The sequence below is a fragment of the Terrapene carolina genome, unplaced genomic scaffold (assembly GCF_002925995.2).
Source record: "Terrapene carolina triunguis isolate 2854851 unplaced genomic scaffold, T_m_triunguis-2.0 Scaffold85, whole genome shotgun sequence".
Taxonomy (NCBI): domain Eukaryota; kingdom Metazoa; phylum Chordata; order Testudines; family Emydidae; genus Terrapene; species Terrapene triunguis.
In genome coordinates, this window is record NW_020664436.1 from 60,616,770 (window position 1) to 60,640,000 (window position 23,231).

At 40.6% G+C, this 23,231-nt stretch overlaps 1 protein-coding gene across 2 annotated transcripts in view; it reads left to right on the forward strand.

Moving 5' to 3' along the window:
- TBC1D32 (TBC1 domain family member 32) overlaps positions 1–23,231 on the forward strand; it is a 157,010-nt gene that overhangs the window by 56,858 nt on the left and 76,921 nt on the right. For both annotated transcript variants that reach the window (XM_026649841.2, XM_026649842.2), the window contains exons 23-24: positions 392–480; positions 21,744–21,866. In XM_026649841.2, the coding sequence (XP_026505626.1) occupies positions 392–480; positions 21,744–21,866 (212 nt within the window). The remainder of the gene's footprint in view (positions 1–391; positions 481–21,743; positions 21,867–23,231) is intronic.

Consider the following 23,231-nt stretch of genomic DNA (forward strand, 5'->3'; position numbering starts at 1 on the left):
TGTATTTCTATGCACAAAATTATTTAATACCTGAAATTTTGATTAAATTAGCTTGAAATGGAAAGAACTACATATTTCAAAAACACTAAACATACATTTTACCATTTTACTCCAATATTAACATTCAATAGTAATTTAAAATGCTTAATATTTCAGTGCCTTGATATGTATTTAACTGAGTTATGTGTTTGTTTTATTTTTATATATATATATGCCTTGATTCCGCACCATTGACTTTAATGGAAGTAAGAACATTAAGCACGAATACTTAAAAAAAAAAATGGTAACATTTAGAAAAAATAATGCTGTATTTTTACACATCAATCAACCTTAAGTGTAAGAAATGTAAGAAGATGCATGATAATTTTATAATAATGCCTTCTTTTTTCAGGATGTAATTGACAGACTTATAATTTTGAATTCAGAAGCTAAAATTCACTCCTTATTCAATTATGAACAATCACACATCTTTGGTCTGAGGTAAGATCCACTCTCTGTTCAAAATGAGAATACAGTACAGCAAGTTTCTGCTGGTTTCCAATAAACCCATATTATTGCTTCTTATTGTGCATGAAAGTGAAATTAAGTTAGGTTTATTTTTTTATTTTTATTTTTTAACATGGAAAGGTTGAATGAAAAATGCATTATACAGAATTAGGAAACCAGCAAAGCCAATCTTTATTTAATATTCCTGTACCCGATGCAATAAAATCAGTTGCACAAGGTTATTTAGCATGGATGGTTGAAAAGCAAATTTAGTACATCCATCATGACACGTGAAACAAACTTCCTGCTAAAATACTGAAATAAATTGAGGATTTTACATTACCATGTGCATCTTTATATATTTAATTTATCTACAATGAATGCATTTCAGAAGTTCATTCTGTTTTAATTATATTACCAAGTCCAGCAATATTCCCTGTGCTTAAAATGGGAGGTACCACTAGAACCAGTAATATGTCTAGAACTTGAATGAACATTTTAAATGTGTCTACTGAATATGATGCTCATCAATATAGTGTCTGTGTGGTTTCCAAGTATTTAAAAATAGAAATAACAATCTATCATTTTCCTTCTTTCTTCTTTCCTAGCCTGAAGGATAAATAGTTTGCTTAGGGTATCTCTATTAAGATGTGATCCATACTGTGAAAAAAAGTTTGATAATGTCTGATTGGACAAAATAATGGTCCCAATGGTTTATAAAGTCCAAAGTTAGTTTTCTATAGCCTCACTTATACCAAAATATCAGAGTAAATTAATCTGTACTGTACATGCAAATAATAGTGAACTATGTACTGTAGATTACATCAAATAATCCAGGTAACATTTTTCATCTGGCAGGACAGGGTATGAGATGTACAGTGACAAAGTTTTGAGATATGAGAAGTACAGTTTTGTACTATGAAACTGGGAGTCAGAGATGGTTTCATAAAATAATATAGGACTATAGGAGTCTTAAGTTAGGTAGAGGTGATGAGTCCGCAGATAGCATTTGAAAAACTAGTAGTTACTTAGACACAACTGTGAAATCCTAGCACCATTGAAGTCAACGGCAAAACTCCCTTTGATTTCAGTAGAGCCAGGATTTCACTCCCAGTTGGGCAGGCTGTTCTGAAAAGGAACTATGAGTTTTGTCTGTGTGTTTATATTGTGGTTTTCATTAAGGCCCTGTCTACACTGCAAAAAAAATAATAATAAATGGGGTGCTCATTGAACCATAAAATCATGAACTCCAATGCATGTTTTATACACAGAGATAAAACTTTCAGCTAATCTCTTTGAGTGGGTTCACAGCTGACTCCCTGATTCCTTTTAGATTGACAAAATTAAACAAGTACACATATTCCAACCTGATTGTGAATGCTTTAAAAAAATGTGTTTAACAAGCTTGTACCCGGTGTACATGGGTACCACAACCATGACACTTGAAACCATTTTACAAACACCTATTTAAATAGATTAGAGGGGTCTTAACATTTACTGAAGAACCTGAAGCATAGAAGGAAATTTTGCACTGGATTATGAAAAGGACAGAAAGCAAGTGAAAGCTTCTGAGAATAGGGACGTTGTTCTGTTTCTCAATTCATGTAAAGAGACAAATTGTCTTATTTTTAGGCTTAGCAGAACACTTATTTTTTATAATTTTGACAGATATCAGTATTTAGTTTTAACCATTTTTTCTATATTTATCGATTTTAAATTTTCACAGTTGTGAAAAATTATGGGTGTTAAGCATCTTTTTTTTTTGGTTAATTGCATTTTTCTCAGTTCCTGGAAATTATGGGTGGTCAGACAATGGGAGGGGGGGGGGTCAGACATTAATTATTTAATAACAGTAGACACTGATATTCAAAAAGTTATTTTTAGAACCATTAAACCAAAAAATTGTCAACATCACATGTCAAAATGTACAAAGTAAATAGCCTTAAATCAAACTCTAATTAATTCTCAAGCAGCAATTTTTCTTGCTTTGCCAATCTGTAAATTTCAGTCATTACTGATGGAAATATGTTTTCATTGGTTTATGTGTATATAGTGAAATCAACATTTATCATAATTTACTGATAAACGTTTAATTCTTCCAAGCCTATGCATTTTTATTTCTCCACCAGTAATGATGCTGAACTCCTTTGTAAAGTTCTTTGAGACCTACTGATGAAAAGCTCTATATAAACTAGATAGTATTATTATTATTGTTGTTGCTACTATTATTTTAGGGGGGAAAATAAGTAATGTGCTATTCACAATATGAAAATGTCCTGCATATCAAAGTAGGTAATGTTTTAACATAATATTAAATGGCTGCTACACTAGGAAATCAAAGAAAAGATTCTTTAACTACTGAACCATAATTTTCTGTGGGGCCACCTAAGCTCCTTTTATAACCTCAGTGATGCCTTGGATCTACCATTTCACAGCCTCCCACGAACGTCCCCACTTCTCCTGTCTTCCCTCAAAGGCCCCATTTATTGTCAACTTTCCTTCCGTTAGAAGAAGGGAAGATGCAACTCACTCTAGAGCCTTTCAACACTGCTCGTTACATGTATTAGAATGCCAAAGTGAGGCACTAAGTCCTCTGATCTCTAACAAACTCTGAACCCCATATAAGGGTATACAATGTCAGAAGTACAAGCCATGATCTCTATTTTAAGCAACCTGTCACCTTCTTTTCAAATATATTTAGCCATAGCAGTAAGCTTGGCATTTAGTTTCCATTAAATAGGTTTCCAAGAAAAATTAGCAAAGTCTACGTCTACCTTCTTTGTGACATCTCAGGTGGCTTAAATATGCTTTTTTAAGCTGTCAGTTTGATTAAAGAGAAAACTGTATATATTATTGTCAACAATATCTACAATATTTATGAAAAGATTAATTTGAACGGTGTTTTGACAAGTGTTTTACCACAATAAAACACTTCATAACAAATATCATTATGATTTATTACGTAGCTTTCTTCTGTATTTATGGGCTTAAGTGGATGGCTTAGGTGAGACCAAAAGCACCACAAATCAGAGACAGTGCACTATTTCTTACCCAAATATATATTTAAAGCAATATATTAATATTTTGGAAACTATATTTTCAAAACTGATTAAACTTGTCCCTTTACTGTACTGATGGTCACTGAAGTTTTAATACTTTTAAAAATCAGACCACAAAATGCATTCCTCATAAGGAAGTGTACAGGATAGTGGGCTAAAGCTGAGAAAAAATGAAAATATTCTTAGTATCCTCTAGTTTTATGTTGCATTTTTATAACATCAGTAACACGTTTCAGCTGAATACTGTCTATTCTTGTGTGTTTTTGAAGCATCCAGCTTCATGTTACATTTCCCTTTTGTACCTTAAGTTTGAAAATTGTTATTAAATAGCCTGAATGTTTTCTTATTGCTTTTCATGAGTTTTGGAAGGTGCACACATACTATTTCATGGGTAATAGTTTTAGAATTCGTAAATTCAAAACTTTTATTCTGAGTAATTCAGTTCCTTATATAAGAATCTGTACTATTACATACTCATTCCAAGTTCTCACACCTCTGAACTCCATGGAGTCAAACTTGAAAGATATATATTTCACTAGAATCCATTTGAGATTAATTTTGATCTACTTTCCTAAAATTGCTGAGTACAAAGATGTCTGTCTTTTTCAAAAGGAACATTGTCTTGTATAGTCAGCATGCTCCCCTACCTAATTCCTTCACTGATATCAAATTTGCTAGTATATGAAGCACCTGTAATGTCAAGCACTGAATTGTGGCATCATTGAACAAATCTGGTAGGAGCAGCAGGTTAGTTATAATGGATAAAGGATCTGTGTAGACACACACATCTAGTTAAATTGACAATGAAGAGAAATCAAATATTGTAAAATTCAGTAGCAGCTGAAGATTAAGAACAATCTATCACAGCATGTTTTTGGTGATTTTTTTTTTAAATCAGTGTAGTAGACTTAACAAACTTATATAAAAAGGCTCTAAAGTCTTTCTCTCTTTCAATATCAAGAGAACAGGACAAGATGTGACCAAGAGAATATGCTAAAGTAGCTGTCATCATGTGTTCTGTACTGCTGTTGGTTGGTGGGATTGTCATTTGAAGGCCTGTATGCATCTCACTCTTTGAAAGCAATGATGGTCAATTTAGTTTTAACTCATGGTTAATACACAGAATTCTTACAAGTCTTCTGCCTAGAGCACAGAAATTCTAAATTTGCTTTCTTGCATTTCAAACACAAGTTTTGGGTTAAAAACTCTAGTCTCCCTCAGTCCTATGCTGTGCTTGTCTAACTTCAAATTTCATTGTACCTCCTAAACTTAATCTTCGTTTTTAATATAATTGTTATAGATCATTTCCCATAATAGCGAGCTTTTTCAACTGAAAGATATACAGATATCGAATAAATTTTTTAAGCTTTTATGTTATATTTTCTGGTGTTACTGTTTTCTTTTGAGTAAGCATGACCATTGTTCCTGAGTTGAGGGTCAGATCTCCTCGTTGGTTGTGATGAAGATAGATTAAAGATGACACTGTGCGGACCCCACTATCTGTTCAGCACTATAGAAATCAGGGTAGAGAAAATGCTTGGTAGAAATGCATAGTAGAAATCACAGTAAAGAAAATAAGACATGACTTTGAGCTGCCAGTATCTCAAAATCCATAAAAAAGGGCCCCAATGTAGGTGACCGACAATTACAGGCCAGTAAGCCTGACTTCAGTACTGGGCAAACTGGTTGAAACTATAGTAAATAACAGAATTTTCATACACATAGATGAACATGGGGAAGAGTCAACATGGTTTTTGTAAAGGGAAATCATGCCTCACCAATCTATTAGTTGAGAGGGTCAACAAGGATGTGGACAAGGGGGGGATCCAGTGGATATAGTGTACTTAAATGTTCAGAAAGCCTTTGACAAAGTCCCTCACCAAAGGCTCTTAAGCAAAGTAAGCTGTCATGGGATAAGAGAGAAAGTCCTCTCATGGATTGGTAACTGGTTAAAAGATAGGAAACAAAGGGCAGGAATAAATAGTCAGTTTTCAGAATAGAGAGAGGTAAATGGTGGTGCCCCCCAGGAATCTGTACTGGGACCAGTCCTATTCAACATATTCATAAATGATCTGTAAAAAGGGGTAAACAGTGAGCTGGCAAAATTTGAAGATGACACAAAACTACTCAAGATAGTTAAGTCCTAGGCAGATTGCGAAGAGCTACAAAAGGATCTCTCAAAACTAGGTGACTGGGCAACAAAATGGCAGATGAAATTCAATGTTGATAGATGCAAAGTAATACATATTGGAAAACATAATCCCAACTGTACATACAAAATGAAGGGGTCTAAATTAGCTGTTACCACTCAAGGAAGAGATCTTGGAATTATTGTGGATAGTTCTCTGAAAAAATCCACTCAATGTGCAGCGGCAGTCAAAAAAGTGAACAGAATGTTGGGCATCATTAAGAAAGGAATAAATAATAAGACAGAAAATATCATATTGCCTCTATATAAATCCATGGTACGCCCACATCTTGAAACTGCGTGCAGATGTGGTTGCCTCATCTCAAAAAAGATATATTTGGAAGTGGAAAAGCTTCAGAAAAGGGCAACGAAAATCATTGGGGGTATGGAACGGCTTCTGTATGAGGAGAGATTACTAAGACTGGGACGTTTCAGCTGATTACCAAATGAAATTAATAGGGAGCTGATTTAAAACAAACAAAAAGAAGTATTTCTTCACACAACACACAGTCAACCTGTGGAACTCTTTGCCAGAGGATGTTGTGAAGGCCAAGACTATAACAGGGTTCAAAAAGAACTAGATAAATTCATGGAGGGTAGGTCCATCAATTGCTATTAGCCAGGATGGGCAGGGATGGTGTCCCTAGCTTCTGTTTGCCAGAAGCTGGGAATGAGCAACAGGGAATGGATCACTTGATTACCTGTTCTGTTCATTCCCTCTGGGGAACCTGGTATTTTCCACTGTCGGAAGACAGGATACTGGGCTAGATGGACCTTTAGTCTGACCCAGTATGGCCGTTCTTATGTTCTTATGAACCAAAGAAGACAGACTTTGCAAAAGGAATTCTAAACCAATCCACTTTTCTCATAGCGAGCACAAGAGATATATAGATCGGTGGGGGAAAAAACAGCAAAATCTGCACGCAAATCCCTGCCTCACTTTCCTCATCACTCCAAGAGTCCTTTGGGATTTGGTTAACATCTGTTCAGTGGGTCCAGGATTCTGCTGCCCCTCTCTCCTCCCTCTTTCACCTTGCTCAGTCTTGCCTTCTTTTTCTGGTTGGGGGGAAGAGGGCTACTGAAAGCAGACATTTTCCTTTTATCATTTACAGTCCCCTGTGTCAGCTGACTTCCCTGGTCAGCTTCAAAACCCCATCAGATGATTAATGTTCTCTGTGTGATGGTCTGTTGCTTGATTATCATCCACCTGGAGTCCAGACTTTGAAAAAATGGTTTTATCTAGATTGCAACCATCCCATTGTTTTTCTAAGGCAAAGCTTATTCAATTGTTGATGGTGTGACAAAGTTCCTCCTCTATCTTGGTGAGTCCTGCGTTTATTGGCGGATTTTCTTGCCTCAGAGATTCACCATGTGGGTTGGGGAACAGCCCAGAGACCTTCCCCTCTGGAAGAACCCACAGTCCAGGTCAATCGGGAGGTTTGGGGGGAACCGAGCCCGCCCTCTACTCCGGGTTCCAGCCCAGGGTCCTGTGGACTGCAGCTGTCTATAGTGCCTCCTGTAACAGCTGCATGACAGCTACAACTCCCTGGGCTACTTCCCCATGGCCTCCTCCAAACACCTTCCTTATTCTCACCACAGGACCTTCCTCCTGGTGTCTGATAACGCTTGTGCTCCTCAGTCCTCCAGCAGCACACCCTCTCACTCTCAGCTCCTTGCACCTCTTGCTCCCAGCTCCTCACACTCTCGCACTACAAACTGAAGTGAGCTCCTTTTAAAACCCAGGTGTCCTAATTAGCCTGCCTGCCTTAACTGGTTCTAGCAGGTTCCTGATTACTCTAGTGCAGCCCCTTCTCTGGTCACTCAGGGAACAGAAAACTACTCATCCCGTGACCAGTATGTTTGCCCTCTACCAGACTCCTGTACCCCACTCGTCTGGGTCTGTCACAATGGTCTTTAATGACCACTCTATTCAGAGGTGCACACCCAGTCCCCAGTCCTCCTCTCCTCCTTAGCAACAAGAAGTATGAGGCAAGAATATAGTAAAGTTATCCATAAGATCACAAGCAGAGTGTTCATACTATCAAACAGAATTAATAAGTTGTACGTAGACAGGCCTCCAAATCATCACCATTAGATTTCATGGAAGGTTTTGACCTTCCTAGGAGAAGATCAAGTTCTGAGTCAATCTGTCAACAGTGGTTGATAAAGGAAGTGAGGGCTATTGGAGCCAGCCTTCCTTATGTATTACTACACCAACATTTAGGTGCACAAGGAGGCATGTCTGCAGTCTCAATAGTCATTGCTTCCTAGACGATTTTGAACTTGCAGTGCCATGGGAGCACACATCTCTGGAGGGGGGAATCTACAGGGGCAGTACTCAAAGTAATCAACTCTTAGCATTCTCAGTAGGAGAAAGAGTAGCTTTGGTTTAATTGTCAATTTTTCTTCTCTGAGAAAAGCATGCCAATTGATCATGACTTATGTACTATTGATTGTGAGAAGCAACAAAAGCAGTTATGTGGAAGGCCTGTCACGTGCGCATTTGCTTACACACCTCCTCTTGAAGGCAAAGTTCTTCTAAAGCTGTTGTAACTGATAACAAATTAAATACACTTCATAAGTTAACGCTGCTAACATGCTTTTACTTTCAGAGTGGTTACAGATTGTATGGCACCACAGTAACAGTAATAAATTCCAAAGTAATCGCCAATTACCAAGCCTGACTCCGAAATATGACTACTTCAATTATTCGAAATTTAGCAACTTTATTGATCAGATTCCTGAGTCACAGTGTGGTGGGGTGTCTGCCCCACCCCCATGCTAGGAGGGGCTGCAGCAGGCCAGGGCGCCTGCACAGGCCGGCAGCCAATAAGAAAAGGGCTTACTAGGGGCCAATCAGAGCCAAGATTGGAGACAGCCAATCAGGGCTCAGCTTGGTCCTATATAAAGGCTGCCCAGGAAGGGAGCAGGCAGTCTGTCCCAGACCTTCGACAGGGGAAGGTCTGTCTCCAGAGCTGGGAGACTAGCACCGTGGACAGCACAGTGCTGGCCAGGCTTGGGGAGCAGAAGAGAGCTCTAGCCCGTAGCCTGTATAAGGAGGCTAACGAGGCTGCCGCCAGAGGGTCCCTGGGTCGTGACCCAGAGTAGAGGGTGGGCCTGGGTCCCCCCTTTTCCCCCGTGCAGTATACCCAGCCATCGGCCTTGGGGAGCGGCCATCACCGACTACGCCAGATCCCTGGCAGGAGGGATTAGATTTTGGGGGTGTGGTTGGACATGGTGGCTGGGGTGTAGAAAGACTGCTTATCACACCCCCCCCCCCGAAGGGGGTGTGGATGGACTAAGGGGCACTGCCAGAGGGCAGTGGTCCTGAAGAGGACGCCACGAGCTGGAGACCAACGCGGGCTCAGACACCAACCAAGGGTAAGACAACGGGCGGGACACCACCAGGAGAGGGCGCGCCACTGGACTGAGCTAATTCCCGGAGAAAACCAGTAGGAGGCGCTGGGTGGTGAGTCCCAACCCTGTCACACACAGCATAACCAGTTCAAAGCAATCATGCAGGCGGGACAGGTAGTGGCCAACACTGTGCTACAGTCTGCTCTTGATACAGCTGACACAGCAGCCCAGTCCATTTCCACAGTGGTGATTATGCGGCATATGTCATAGTTACACCTTTCAGGCTTCTCCAAAGAAGTGCAGTTGACCGTCGAATACGTTCCCTTTGAAGGCACAAAGCTCTTTGCAGACGAAACGGACACCTCCCTACATACCCTTAAAGATTCCAGGGCCACTCTCTATTTGTTGGGTATCTACACGCCTGGACAGAAGGGGAAATTTAGTCTGCAGCCCCAGCACAAACCATGCACCTCCCAATACTAAACTCAGCGCTATTACGAACCACAGAGTAAAAAATTTAAGTTCCCTAGGCGTAAACCATCTGGCCCACAGTCTTCCACGTCGCAACCATCTAATTCCAAGCACCAATTTTAACGTGTTGGTCAAGGCGTTAACGGACCACTTCCCCCAATCACTACAGCTGACCGCTGCTTTCCACCCATTCGGCTATTGTCTTGTAATGTTTTGCAGCACTTGTAACACAACATCAGACTGATGAGTCCTGGAGATTGTTCGCAATGGGTATTCCATCCATTTTACCTCTCTTCTCCCTCCACAACACCCTTCCCTATCACTCTTCAGGGACCCTTCTCACAAGAGTTTACTACGACAAGAGATAGATAGTCTCCTCCAGTTAGAAGTCTGGAACCAGTACCTCAACATGTATAAGGCAAAGCTTTTTATTCTTATTTCCTAATACCCAACAGAAAGGGAGGTTGGAGACCCATACTAGACATCAGAGCACTCAACAAGTTTGCCAAGCTCAAAAATTCAAGATGGTCATGCTAAATATGAGTATTCCAGTGTTGGAACAGGAAGATGATTTTCAGCTCTCAACCTTCAGGACGCCTATTTCCATATCTCAATCCTACCATCTCACAGATGGTTCCTCAGATTTACCCTGGGACAAGAACATTACCAGTACAAATTACTCCCCTTCAGGCTATCATCTGCTCCGAGAGTATTCTCCAAGGTTCTCTCAGTAATGGCAGTACACTTACGCTCCCAAAGGATCACAATTTACCCCTACCTGGATGATTTCCTCCTCAGAACCTGTGACAAGAGGCTCGCCAAGTCACCAAATCTGCAATAAACTTGTTAATGGAGCTGGACGTTCAGATCAATGCCCAGAAATCAACCATCTTTCCAGTACAGCGCCTGGAATTTATAGGGGTTGACTTCGACTCGGTACAGGCCAGAGCTCTCCTACCTCAACACAGATTCTTCTCCTTGGCCACACTTGTAGAGACCATTCAAAAAAGCCCACAAATATCAGCCAGACATTGCCTTCAACTCTTGGGGCATATGTAGGGCCCTACCAAATTCACAGTCCATTTTGGGCAATTTTACAGTCATAGGACTTTAAAAATCATAAATTTCATTATTTCAGATATGAAAATCTGAATTTTCATGGTGTTGTAACTGGAGGGGGTTGTGGGGTGGTCACAAGGTTATTTTAGGGGGGGGTCTCGGTTTTGCCACCCTTAAATCTGCACTGCTGCTGGCAGCGGCGCTGACTTCAGAGTTGGGTGGCCAGAGAACAGCAGCTGCTGGATGGGACCCCAACTCTGAAGGCAGTGCCACTGCCAGCAGCAGTGCAGAAGTAAGGATGGCATGGTATGGTGTTGCTACCCTTACTTCTGCACTGGTGCCTTCAGAGCTGGGCCCTCGGCCAGCAGCCACCACTCTCCATCCACCCAGCTCTGAAGACAGCGCAGAAGGGTGGCAATACCATGACACCTTTACAACAACTTTGCAACTCCCTCACCCTCAACCCCTTTTGAGTCAGGACCCCCTGTTTGAGAAATGCTGGTTTCCCCCGTGAAATCTGTATTAGGGTAAAAGTACAAAAAAGACCAAATTTCATGGGGGAGACCAGATTTCACGGTCCATCACGTTTTAAATGACTGGGAATTTGGTAGGGCCCTTGGCATAGAGCAGCGGGCACAGCATTAATACCACCTGCCAGGCTTCACATATGATGCCTCCAGATGTGGTTCAGCTCAGTTTACAGTCCAAACAGAGACAGAGTGCAGACTAGACAAATCTGTCACTACCCACAGGATCAAAAGCTCCTTTGACTGGTGGAAAGATCCAGCCAATGTTTGCACGGGGATCCCCTTTTCACCCGCACCCACCGTCTTTGCTTCTCACCACCAATGCATCGCTCATAGGATGGAGTTGACATCTAAACAACCTCAAAACACAAGGCAGGTGGTCATCTATGGAAATATCCCTTCATATCAACCTCCTCGAGCTAAGGGCAGTTAGAAATGCCTGTGCCCATTTCCTCTCACTAATCAAGGGATCACATACGAGAGTCCTTACAGACCATATGGCATGTATGTACTACATAAACTGACAAGGGGGAGCGATGAGACTATGAAGTTGGTGTATCGCCCACAACATCACACTGTCCTCAACACACCATACTTGCAAAAATTGTCCAGGTTCCAGATTTGGTGAACTTCTCAGAAAATCTCTCTGAAATCCATGGGTCTGCCAAAGATCCTTGACTATATACTGACCCTAATAAGACTGGGACTATCTCTCAGCTCTCTGAGTCCACCGAGCAGCTATAGCAGCCTTCCCCCACCCGATCACTAAAAGATTCCTCATGGATAGTTAACCTTTCCCCACAACCCTGACTTCCTACCCCCACATGGGACCTAAATCTGGTATTGAAAGGACTGACTAGGCCTCCCTTCAAACCTATGGCCATCTGTTGGCTTACACATCTCTCAGTAAAAACAGCCTTCCTGATAGCAATCACCTCGGCTAGGAGAATAAGAGAAACAGCAGCTCTGATGGCACAGCCCCCTTACACAGTATTCTTTCAGGACAAGGTTACGTTCAGACCACATCCAAAATTCATCCCTAAGGTAAATGCCCCATTCCACATGAACCAATTGATTCATCTTCCCACCTTCTGCCCCAAGCCTCACCGAGAGAATAGGGAGGCTATATTACATGCACTAGATGCAAGGAGAGCCCTAGCCTTTTACCTGGATAGGACAAAGGCTTTAAAGAAGTCTCCTAAACTTTTCCTCTTTATTGCGGAAAGATCCAAGGGCTCAGCAATATCAGCCCAGAGACTCTCCAACTGGGTCTCAAACTGAATAAGAGTGACCCCTTCAGATAGGATTCGTGCACACTCCATGAGGTTGATCTCCTCATCCGTTGCTTTCTTCAAGCATATGAGAAATCTGTAGAGCGGTGACATGGACATCAGTCCATACCTTCACAGAACACTATGCGATCACTAATGATTCCACCTCCGATGCGATATTTGGCTCCCCAGTACTGTCATCTGTAACCAAACTCCAAAGCCCCAGCCCTCCAGTAGGGATACTGCTCGGGAATCACCTACAGGGGAGCACCCATAGGGACACTACTCGGGGGAAAAAAAAGAAGTTACTCACCTTGTGCACTAACGATGGTTCTTCGAGACGTGTCCCTCTCTGGGTGCTTCACAACCCACCCTCCTCCCCTCTACTTCAGAGTTCTTATCTATGACTCTGCGGTAGACAAGGAGCTGAGGGGGGTTAGCCCACTTGCACTGGCTAGCCTCGTAGCAGGGCGTGAGGAAAGGTAGTGCATGTGCTGTCCAAAATTCTCTGATTAGCAGCTCAGGGACGCAAGCACACCTACAGTGGAGCACCCATAGGGACACATATTTTAAAGAGCACTAGGTGAGTAACTTCTTCCCTGTTGCTCTGCACTGAAGCAGATAGTCATTTCAGCTTCTTATCTCTCGGGTATGCAAAACACCATGGCAGACGACCTCAGCAGACATTTTCTCCTAAATTATGAATGGGACTCAAGTCCTCAACAAAATATTCCTAGCTAGGGGGTTTCCAGAGGTCGACTTTGTCGCACTGCAGCCACCATGAAGTGCAGAAAATTTTGTTCCAAAGGAGGATTCAATCTCCAATCTCTCGTAGATGTTTTTCTTATTACATGGACAAAGGTGAGGGTTTTTTTATGCATATTCATCAACTATGTTGCTTTTAAAGGTTCTCAACAAGATCAAGCAGGACCAAGCCAGGGCCATTTTGATTGCACCAACTTCGCCAAGACAAGTTTGGTTCCCTTCCATCATCAGATTTATCTCTTGCCCTCCGTGGTGGCTTCTGATCAGTTCTCAACTGTTGTCTCAGTATGTGGATCCGACACTTCACCCCAATTTGAACGTTCTGCAACTCCAAGCATGGGTCCTCAATAGTTCTTGGGACTTAAGGCATCCTGCTCATCAGGAGTATGTACTCTTAAATAACAGGAAGGAATCTACACGACTCATTTTCCTCTAGAAATGAAGAAGATATCTTAACTGTTGTCATATGTCACCTGTCCAGTTGTCTGTCTCTACACTCTTGGATTATCTGTTGGAATTGAAAACATCAGGTCTGTCAAATCAAGGTTCAGTCAAGATTCACTTAGTGTCAATAACAAGTTACTGCTTCCCTGTAGAAGGTTTCTCAGTTTTCACACATCTGACCACAACAAGGTTCCTGAAAGTTCTTATGATCCTTTTTCTGCAAGTTAGAGATCCTGCTCCACTTTGGGATCTAAACCTTGTTCTTAATTGTCTAATGAAACAGCCTTTTGAGCCCCTAGCTACATGTTCTCTGTTACATTTGTCTATGAAAACAGCCTTTTTGGTGCCCATCACTTGTGTGAAGGGTTGGAGAGAGTGGGGCTCTACTGGTAGGCTCTACATTTACTATGTTCTGCAAGAAGAAGGTATTATTATGACCCCATCCAAAATTTTTACCTAAAGTTTCTTCTGAGTTTCATATTAACCGGACTATTCACCTTCCAGTTTTCTTTCCTAAGCTGCATCAGTCTACACAGGAAGCTACCTTCCATACACTAGATGTTTAGAGTGCATTGGCCTTTTACTTGGGCAGAACCAGACCATTCAGGAAGTCCCCTAGATTTTTTGTTTCTATTGTGGTTAGGTCTGGGGGATCCATTATCTCCACACACAGACTCTCTAAAAGGATCTTTGGATTTGTTATGGTTTGGCTGATGCTCAATTTCCCCTATGAGTGATTGCACGTTCTACTAGATCACAGTCTACCTCTGTAGCCCTATTCAAGGACATTCCAGTTGCTGAGATTTGCAAACTTGCAATGTGGACTTCGGCGCATACTTTTTTCAGCCATTGCACTTTGGTTCATGCTGCTAGATTGCATGCTGCAGTAGGCAACACAGTTCTCTTCAGTGCTGGACTCTTTTCCGAATCTCCCACCTCCTTAAGGGGGTTATTACTTAGGGAGTCACCTGAAGTGGAGTACCCACAGGGGCACTACTCGAAGAAGATGGAGCTGTTACTCACCTTGTGCAGTAACTGGGTTTCTTTCAGATCTCTGACCTTGTGAGTGCTCCACTACCTGCCCTCCTTCCCCTCTGCTTCAGTTTCTGCTGTAGGACTTTGTGGTAGAGAAAGATAAGAGGGCAGTTCACGTGCTCAACCCTATATAGCCTCAGTATGGGTCACAAGGATGTGCTGAATGGGCACTGCTACCAAAAATTTCCAGTCAAAGATGCAGGGCACATGTGCACATGAAATGAAGCACCACAGCGACATGCATCTTGAAGAACTCCAGTTGTTGCACAAAGTGAGTTAGCTCTCCTTACAGTTACAGTGTCCTAGATGCATTTTTTCCCTTTAGGCACACTTATGCTTATATGGAATTCTAGAAACCTGTTAAAGTTGGTTTCAAAAGTCACATGTTTAGGAATATCTTTCCCAAGAGTATGGATCTACAATGAAAAGAGGAATTAGATAATCATTTCCAAGTTATTCAGTAAATATTTTGCAATGTTACAGTATATTAGGTTGTCATACAATACACCATGGTTAATGTGCTTTTTACTTTTCATTCATTTCAGTTTTAGTGGCAAAAATGCAGAATAATACAGAAATGTGTGTGTGTGTGTATGTATACCTAGGTCTACAGAACAAGTCAGGAAAAAGATTTAGGAATGGGAGCTTTAACGGCTTACAGTGTACATCTATCTGAAAATCAAGCAGCCTATTGAAATATGCCTCAGAGCAGTATGTGTTAGTCAACATTTCATCTAGTTCACTCTATTCAAATTCAAATGAATGCACTAAATTCCATAGAAGCTATGAGATGTGCAGACATATATTTGTTAGACAAATGTTATAAATTTGACATAGCTTCAAGGGTTTAGGAGATCCAAATACTAAACACTGTAACGTCTTTTCAGTTGTGCTTTAAAGATGATTCTCTGTTCTTTTACACTGTAATATTCACTCTTTCTGTATCCACAATTGCATCTTAAGGACAGGGGCATAATAGTATCATTTTAAATAATTTGTTCAATTAATTGTACCTATAGTATGTGTATTGTTAATTAGCTAAGTGTGTGAACTAATGTCTGAAACACAATGAAGGGAATATTAATTAATTTGTTCTGTAAGAGGGAAGCCTTCAACCTTCCACATTCCTGTCAGGTCAGTATTCTATTTAAGTTGCCCCTTTTTTCCCTTTTAATACAACGCCTCTTACATTATGCTTATCAACAAATTTTAAAATTAATGATTTTTACCTTTTTAAAAATTAAAAATGATTCAGTTTAAACCACAGTGACACTTTTCCATATAAAGTAGTTTCCATATGTAATTTTTCATTTTTAAATGTTTGTAATATATTCCTTTCCATTTGCGGACCTTGTTTTTCATTGTTGAATCATGAATTATCTCATTAGTTTCAGATATTCTCTGTTCTGCAAACATGCAGATACACCAGCAGCACTAAATGGCCAATCTCCATGTTTAAACAGGTTGACAGTCAGCCAGTAAGAGTGGCTGATGGGTCTGATAACTCTTAGGATTACTAAAATTTGATTAACAGGAGCCAAAATGCCTACTCCTACAAAAGCAGCAAAAAGTCCTGTGGCACCTTACAGACTAACAGTCTGTTAGTCTGTAAGGTGCCACAGGACTCTTTGCTGCTTTTACAGATCCAGACTAACACGGCTACCCCTTTGATACTCCTATAAAGAATCCTGTGATGCTATTGGTCACTTCTTCCCTCTCTCAACCCCATTTTAAGATCACTAGATCTTCTGAAAGCAAAGGACACTTTCTAATGCTTTGGTTTTATTGCCACCAAATCCCAGTTAATATTCAGTCATTCCTAATTAATATTTTGTTAATTTATTGTCAGATATTCTGGTTATTATTGTAGATGTGTTTTCTGTCTAGAAAGTAATGCATAGTTGCATTTTTTTTAAGAAAAGCAAATTCATTCTGGGGCAATTTTATAAGACTTTCAAGGATGTGTGACATACTGTGATAATGTAACTTTTCAATCAGTGAACTACAGATGACTACTTCTTTCATATCACAAGTGACCCCGAGGGTTAATGTAAACTTAACATGGCAAATACTATTTCAAACCTTGTTGCTTTACTTAATCCTTCCAACTCACATTTGTTGATTCTTAATCAAATTAGAAGAAAAAAAGTCAAGCTACTATCTTATAAACTAGCTATCTTTATAGCTGTTTCGGATATCCTTATTTAATAAATCAAACCAAGTTTTAGGTAATCTGACTGTACTTCCAATTTTGTTTTTCAGATGTGAAAAATTTAAATGAAGGGCCAATGAACAAAACTGACAAGCTAGATTTCATATGGGAAAATTATTCACCAGGAATTCTGTTTGTCATAATTCCTTCTTCTCCCATTTTAGCTAGCAACAGTAGTTACTGATAGCATTGTAGTAACCCACACCCTGGCACTAGCACCTGCTGTAGCTGTGATGCAGCATCAATGAATGCTATCTTGGGGGGAGAGAGAGACAACAAGAGGGCAGCTCAAGTTGCGGAGGGTGCTTGGAATCCACCTGAAGGGGCAGTTGGAATAAAATCTGTTAGACAAGGAGAAGAATGTTGATGCTGAGGTAGCATGTGCACTGGTGCCTGGGTAGGAGAGGAGGCAATACAATAAAAGAAGAACAGGAGAATAAAAGTAGGGCACTGGGAAGCGAGAAGGAGGAAGGAAGGAAAATAGGAAAGGTTTCAGGTTAGGAGAAGTAGAAAAAATAGACCTAGGTATGTGAGAAGGCACTATTAGAGAAAGGAAGTAGAGAGAAATAAAATCTACAGATATACTGGGGAGAGTGTATAAAGGGAAAAATCTGAAAGGAAATATAATAGGTGAAAAAGGGAATTGATCAAAAAGCTGCATTAGATGAAAACAGATCCAACAGTAAATGAGAAGCCCACCCACAAATGACCTACAGTAAATGAGTAGAGAGAGTGACTGTTTGAACATCTATCTATTGAAGGAGTACAGTTCAAAGGTGCCTACTGGATCTAAGTGAGGGCCCACTAGGTGAAGAAGCCCCACTTGCGGATAAACTCTATTCAAAGAGGTTCAGCCATGGGAACATTGAAGCCGAAGAGAAACAAAGAACAGGACAGCAAGAGTAGAGCTGGACTTACAGCCAAGGAGAGGAAAAGTTTATTCTTCTGTGAAGTGACACAGTATATTGTTAAGTAATCTCTCTCGTTCTTGTTACTAGCAATGCATTTGGCACTACCTGCACCGCATGTACAAGCTCACAAAGGTTAATAAGTTGGTAACCTACAGGTTATTATTATAAGTAGTAAGGCTTTGGTAATATTCAGTATTATTGATGCTCCTGATACAATTTGGGGGGTTTCCCTTATAAAGTTTTAAACATTTAAAATGATCCCTTTTTGGCTTTGCCTCTCTCACAGTTAGCATAGTCTAGCCTAGTTGGGTCACCACAGCAAGCAACGAGGCAAAAGCTCCATCAGTCAAAACTAGTATATAAAGAACCTATCTACCAAATGCTTTTCTAGTTAAAAATGTCCAGAGCAAAGTAATGGATGAGAAATTAAGGGAAAAAAATAAACCAAGAGATGCTTCCAAGTAGAGAGAGAAGTGATATAGGTTGGGAGGAAAGAAGATGCAACAAACAGAATTACTCATCAGTAATTCCCCTTGTTCATTCCCTCTTCTCCCATCCTACATATTGACAATTAAAGAGAGAAGGTGTTGAGAGCAGAGAGTCAGAGCTTACCTGATGATAGCTTTTAGAACACCTAATAGCCAACAAAAGTCAGCAGAAGAGAAACAGATACAATGGCAGATCAAAATATATGGAGATGACCAAGTGGCCACCTCGCAAATTTCAAAGGCAGATTCTTCTGCTCTGAGTCCAGAATATTTCCATGTTTCTTATAGAATGTCAACTAACAATTTTGGATGTAGCCATTTGTTTTGGTTCATAGGTTACCATCTCTTATACACAAAGTTACTGCAGTCTTGGTTGCTTTTGACTCTTCTGACAACCTTCAAAGCAAATTGTCAAAGGTATTCCAATAAGTTCCTAATACATAGAAGCAAACCTGTACATAAAAAATGATTTTGATATAGCATTGATGTTGAATGCATTGCAATAAAATGTCTGTGATTACTCATAAGTAAATTAGGCCTGGTCTACACTAACACCCCAATTCGATCTAAGGTACGCAACTTCAGCTACGTGAATAACGTAGCTGAAGTCGACATACCTTAGTTCGAATTTACCGCGGTTCAGACGCGGTCCACACGCGGCAGGCAGGCTCCCCCGTCGACTCCGCAGTACTCCTCTCGCTGAGGTGGAGTACCGCAGTCGACGGCGAGCACTTCCTGGTTCGAATTATCGCGTCCAGACCAGACGCGATAAATCGAACCCGGAAGTTCGATTGCCAGCCGTCGAACTACCGCGGTAGTGTAGACATACCCTTAGGGTAATCACTTTCATAGCACAAATATTTCACAAGAGTAGCTAAAGAAATACAAATATGATTTTCTTATTTCTTTTGGTTCAATAAATCTTTATAAAACATCAGATATAAGTATTGATATCCTCAGCATATCTGCATTCATACTTGGAATACATTAATAAATCAGTATTTGTCTTGAAGGGAAAATTTTATGAGTAAATCAAATATAAAACCACTATGCTACTAACAGAAAACAGATGAGGCAAAGGGTTGTACATTCAAAATGGAGTTTGCAGCTTGGTAAAGATATATAGAGAGAGTTAATCTCACACAGAATTCATGAGTTGTACAGACATATTCCCCAAATTGTTACATGTTCTATCAGGAGTAAGGCCCTGCAGGTGCTCCAACTCATGACAGGCTTACAAATAAGCTAAGCTGCCTGGTGGACCGCCCTGCCTGATTGGCTGAGGAAACTAGAAGGCTGGTTCTTACGCCCAGCAGGAGCAGTAGCTTTCTGGCTGCTAAAAGCACACGCTTGTGGATTCTTTGCCTCCTTGTGCTTGCGGCACTCCAAGCCTGCGACTGTCTTGCTTCTATCCTGATGTGGCCTAGACCCTGCCCCCGCACCCAGCCTTTTTCCAGTCCTCTCCCAGCTTATTTTCTGCCTTGGAACCAACCCTGCGTCTGCCTTCCCTGACTTGAGGTAATCCGGTTCTTATCCCCGTTTCCTATTACTGGTTCTGACTCTGACTTGACCCTTGGCTCTGGTATTTGGACTCTGGCTCTGGTTCTGATTCCTGGTTCTGACTCCTGTGCCTCCACTAGGCCTGACTCTTGCTCCAGCCACTAAGCCAGACCGCCTGTGATTCAAACTTGAGAGGTAGAGGAGGGGAATGTTAGCTTGAAGTATATTGTTTATATATAGTATATTGTTTAATTTGATCCTTTTAATGGCTAATCTTGTGTAACATAGCCGAGTTCCGGATGAATGCCCCAATGGAGATTACTCATGGGATGTTCTGAATCAGCGCAATGCCATTCTCTTTCCTGGGCCAGATCTGCCCTCTTTGGGGGTTGTTACTCTCTTCTGCCCACAAGCGGGGATGTTATGACTGTTGTATACTGTCAAACTCTGCTCCTGGTAGATTTTTCTCTATTGGGCAGCTTAGTCAGGTTATATGCTGGTGAAAGCTACCGTCCATTTTGGACTAAATTCAGCCCAACATCTTTATAATAGTTGAAGTGTTCTTTTTCTAACTTGGCTATTTTAAACACATGAAATATTGTAGTCCAGATGTTGCTGTTTCTTTTGTGCTTTAGAAAAGTGCTCAGAATGAACCTATGATCTCATAGATAGGCACAAGTTAATAGAAAATAAATAGAAATACAATTTTAACAGGATGTAAACTGAGCAGATCTGAGTTAAGAATAGTCATTTTGGTTATGCATTCCTTGGTTATCATCACTTGAATATGCAGGTATTAAATTATTGCGAGTATGGCTCCTGAATTTTTCCTGTTTTCAATAGAAACATATTGAGAACACTGACTAACAGATACAAATGTCAAATAATATGTATTTCCCTAGGTTACATCCGATATTATGTGAATGAAAAATGTAATGCTAGTCAGATGTTATTCATGATGTGTTTTACTTCTATGATAAAAGAATGAAAGCAGCAACAAGAATTTTAGTGATATATTTTTCCATAAATAGGGCACTTCCGATTAAATAATTTTTGATGTGATGTTACAGTAATCAGATTTATGCAAAAAATACAAAAAAGTTTACAATTTCAGTGCTTCATATATTATCCTGGTGATACCTCAAATTCTACAATAGGTAACATCAAGCTAGAAAGAGACCATTTATCATTGTGAATTTTGCCTGATGTTATAAAATAAAATTGTACTTAACTTGCTGTCATGTGTTCTGGAGATTATTACCTTTACCTCCCAGAATGTTCTGACATAAAAAAATAACAGATGCATTGTTTTAATTGCATGCTAAATCTTTTGATGTCTTTGATCTTTGCATGAAATTTGACTAAACAATAGAGTACTTACAGTAGAGAATATAAATTTGTGTTTTTTTATCTTGACTCTTTTTCAACTGAACTTAATTAGAAGTTACATCAGGAACTTAGTCAGTGTTGTATCATTTTTTGACATTTCAGAGCATTGGTTGTTTTATTAATTCCACATCATGCTTGTTTTCTGTGAGGTGCAGTCAGCAGACTAAGCTGACCAGCATATGTTTGTGAATGGTTTTTTACAGTTGTTCAGTATAAATTAAAAATCTATTGGGAGCTAGTCTCTAGTTGCATAACCCTGAGCAAACAGAGTGGCTACTAAAGGGATATAAAGGAATGCTTTGTCTCTTAGTTCTGTCCAGGTTTCTTAAAGCATAGATACTGGAACAACTTTTATAGTAAGGGTGATGAAAGCCATTAAAACAAAAATGTAACCCCTCCAAATGATGGAAACCACTTCAAACCAGGGAGTGCTGCCGCTCCCCCAGCACTCCTAGTTCCAGCACCTATGTCTTAAAGCACTTTTTTTTTACTTTGAGATCTCATGTTTATTCTGGTCTGCCTTAGTCTGTATTAACAGATTCCTAAATCATGCTGTTATTTCAATGTGTGTCCTTCTACAGGTTGTTAAGTGTGCTGTGCTGTGATCTAGATACACTTCTACTTTTAGAGTCTCAATATAAAGTATCCCAAGTGCTTCTAAATGCCCAGAAGGAGAACATCATAGAATCTTCTGAAGGACCTGGGTAAGAAATGATCAATATAAATATGATGTTATTTAGACTCAGTCCAGCAAATACTTACACATCTGAATAGCTTTATTCATACAAATACTCCAATTGAAATCAACTAGACTCCTAACATATGTAAAATTATTTACATGCATGTTTGCAAGATTGAGGCCTTAATCTTTAATAGTAAAAAAAATGCAAAATTAACAAACTGAAAAAGAGAGAAATATGTTGTCTTTAGTCTCTTTAATATACAATAATCCTAAAGGCAACTTGTAATAATAGCAGGCACAACATTTTCAGATGTAAATGTGATTGTCAAGTTGTGTTATTAAAGGACCCTTATAAAGGTCTGCGGTGGGGCGAGGACTCACCTGTGCGACACCTCCTGCTGGTAGTCTTGGGAATTAGCTCTTCACCAGCCCCGGAGCACCCTCTGTAGGCCGGTGTCTCGCCTGTCGCTGGCCCCCGTGTGCCTCCCGGACCTCGGTGCCCTTTTACATCAGGGTTCTGCCCCCTGCAGTAACCCACAATCTGGGTCTCCCCTCCCTGGGGAACCCCCAACCCGCTATCCCCACCTTGCCTGCAGCCTGGGGTTTTATCTGGCTGAAGCTCCCCAGCTCCCTCTGCCCTTCCCCAGCACTGCCTCACCTCAGGTACCCTACCCAGCTCCTAGGCAGCCAGGTCCTTCTCTCTCATAAGCTAGAGAGAGAGTGTGTGTGTGTGAGCTCCTGGCTCACAGCCCTTTTACAGGGCCAGCTGTGGCCTGATTGGGGCATGGCCCCAGCTGTGGCTGTTTCCCCAATCAGCCTAGCCTTTTCTCTCAGCCCCGGCCCTCTCCAATGGCTGGCTTTTAACCCCTACTTAGCCGGAGCGGGGTGACCGCCCCGCTACAAGATCTGATATGTACAAATAAATATACCTTGAATTTTCCTCTTTGTAACCTCAGCCCTCTCTCCTCCTCTTATGACTTCTAATTGCTAATTACCAAAGTAAAATTATCTTGTGTAAATAGACCACGTTCTCCTTAGAGAGGCCTGCAGTGCAGCCCCACACAGCATAGAGTGATGGAACATTACTAAAATTAGAAGTCAATTTGTTCTTTAGCTCTCTCAGTATGTTGCACATTAAGAACTTGTCACAGTGTTTACATATGTGATCGGTATAGAGCTGAGACTCTAATACTATGGCCTAGATCCTCAACTGGTGTATGTCGTTGATTTATACCAAGTGAGGATTCGGCCTATTATCTTTCTAAATAATGGCTACACACTGTTCTTATAGCAGACTCTGTATATGAAAAGTGAAAGTGTTTTTCCTTTCTAAAACAAATTTCCTTTGGGCTAGATTGTGACTTTAGGCACAGTCTTGAACAAGGGG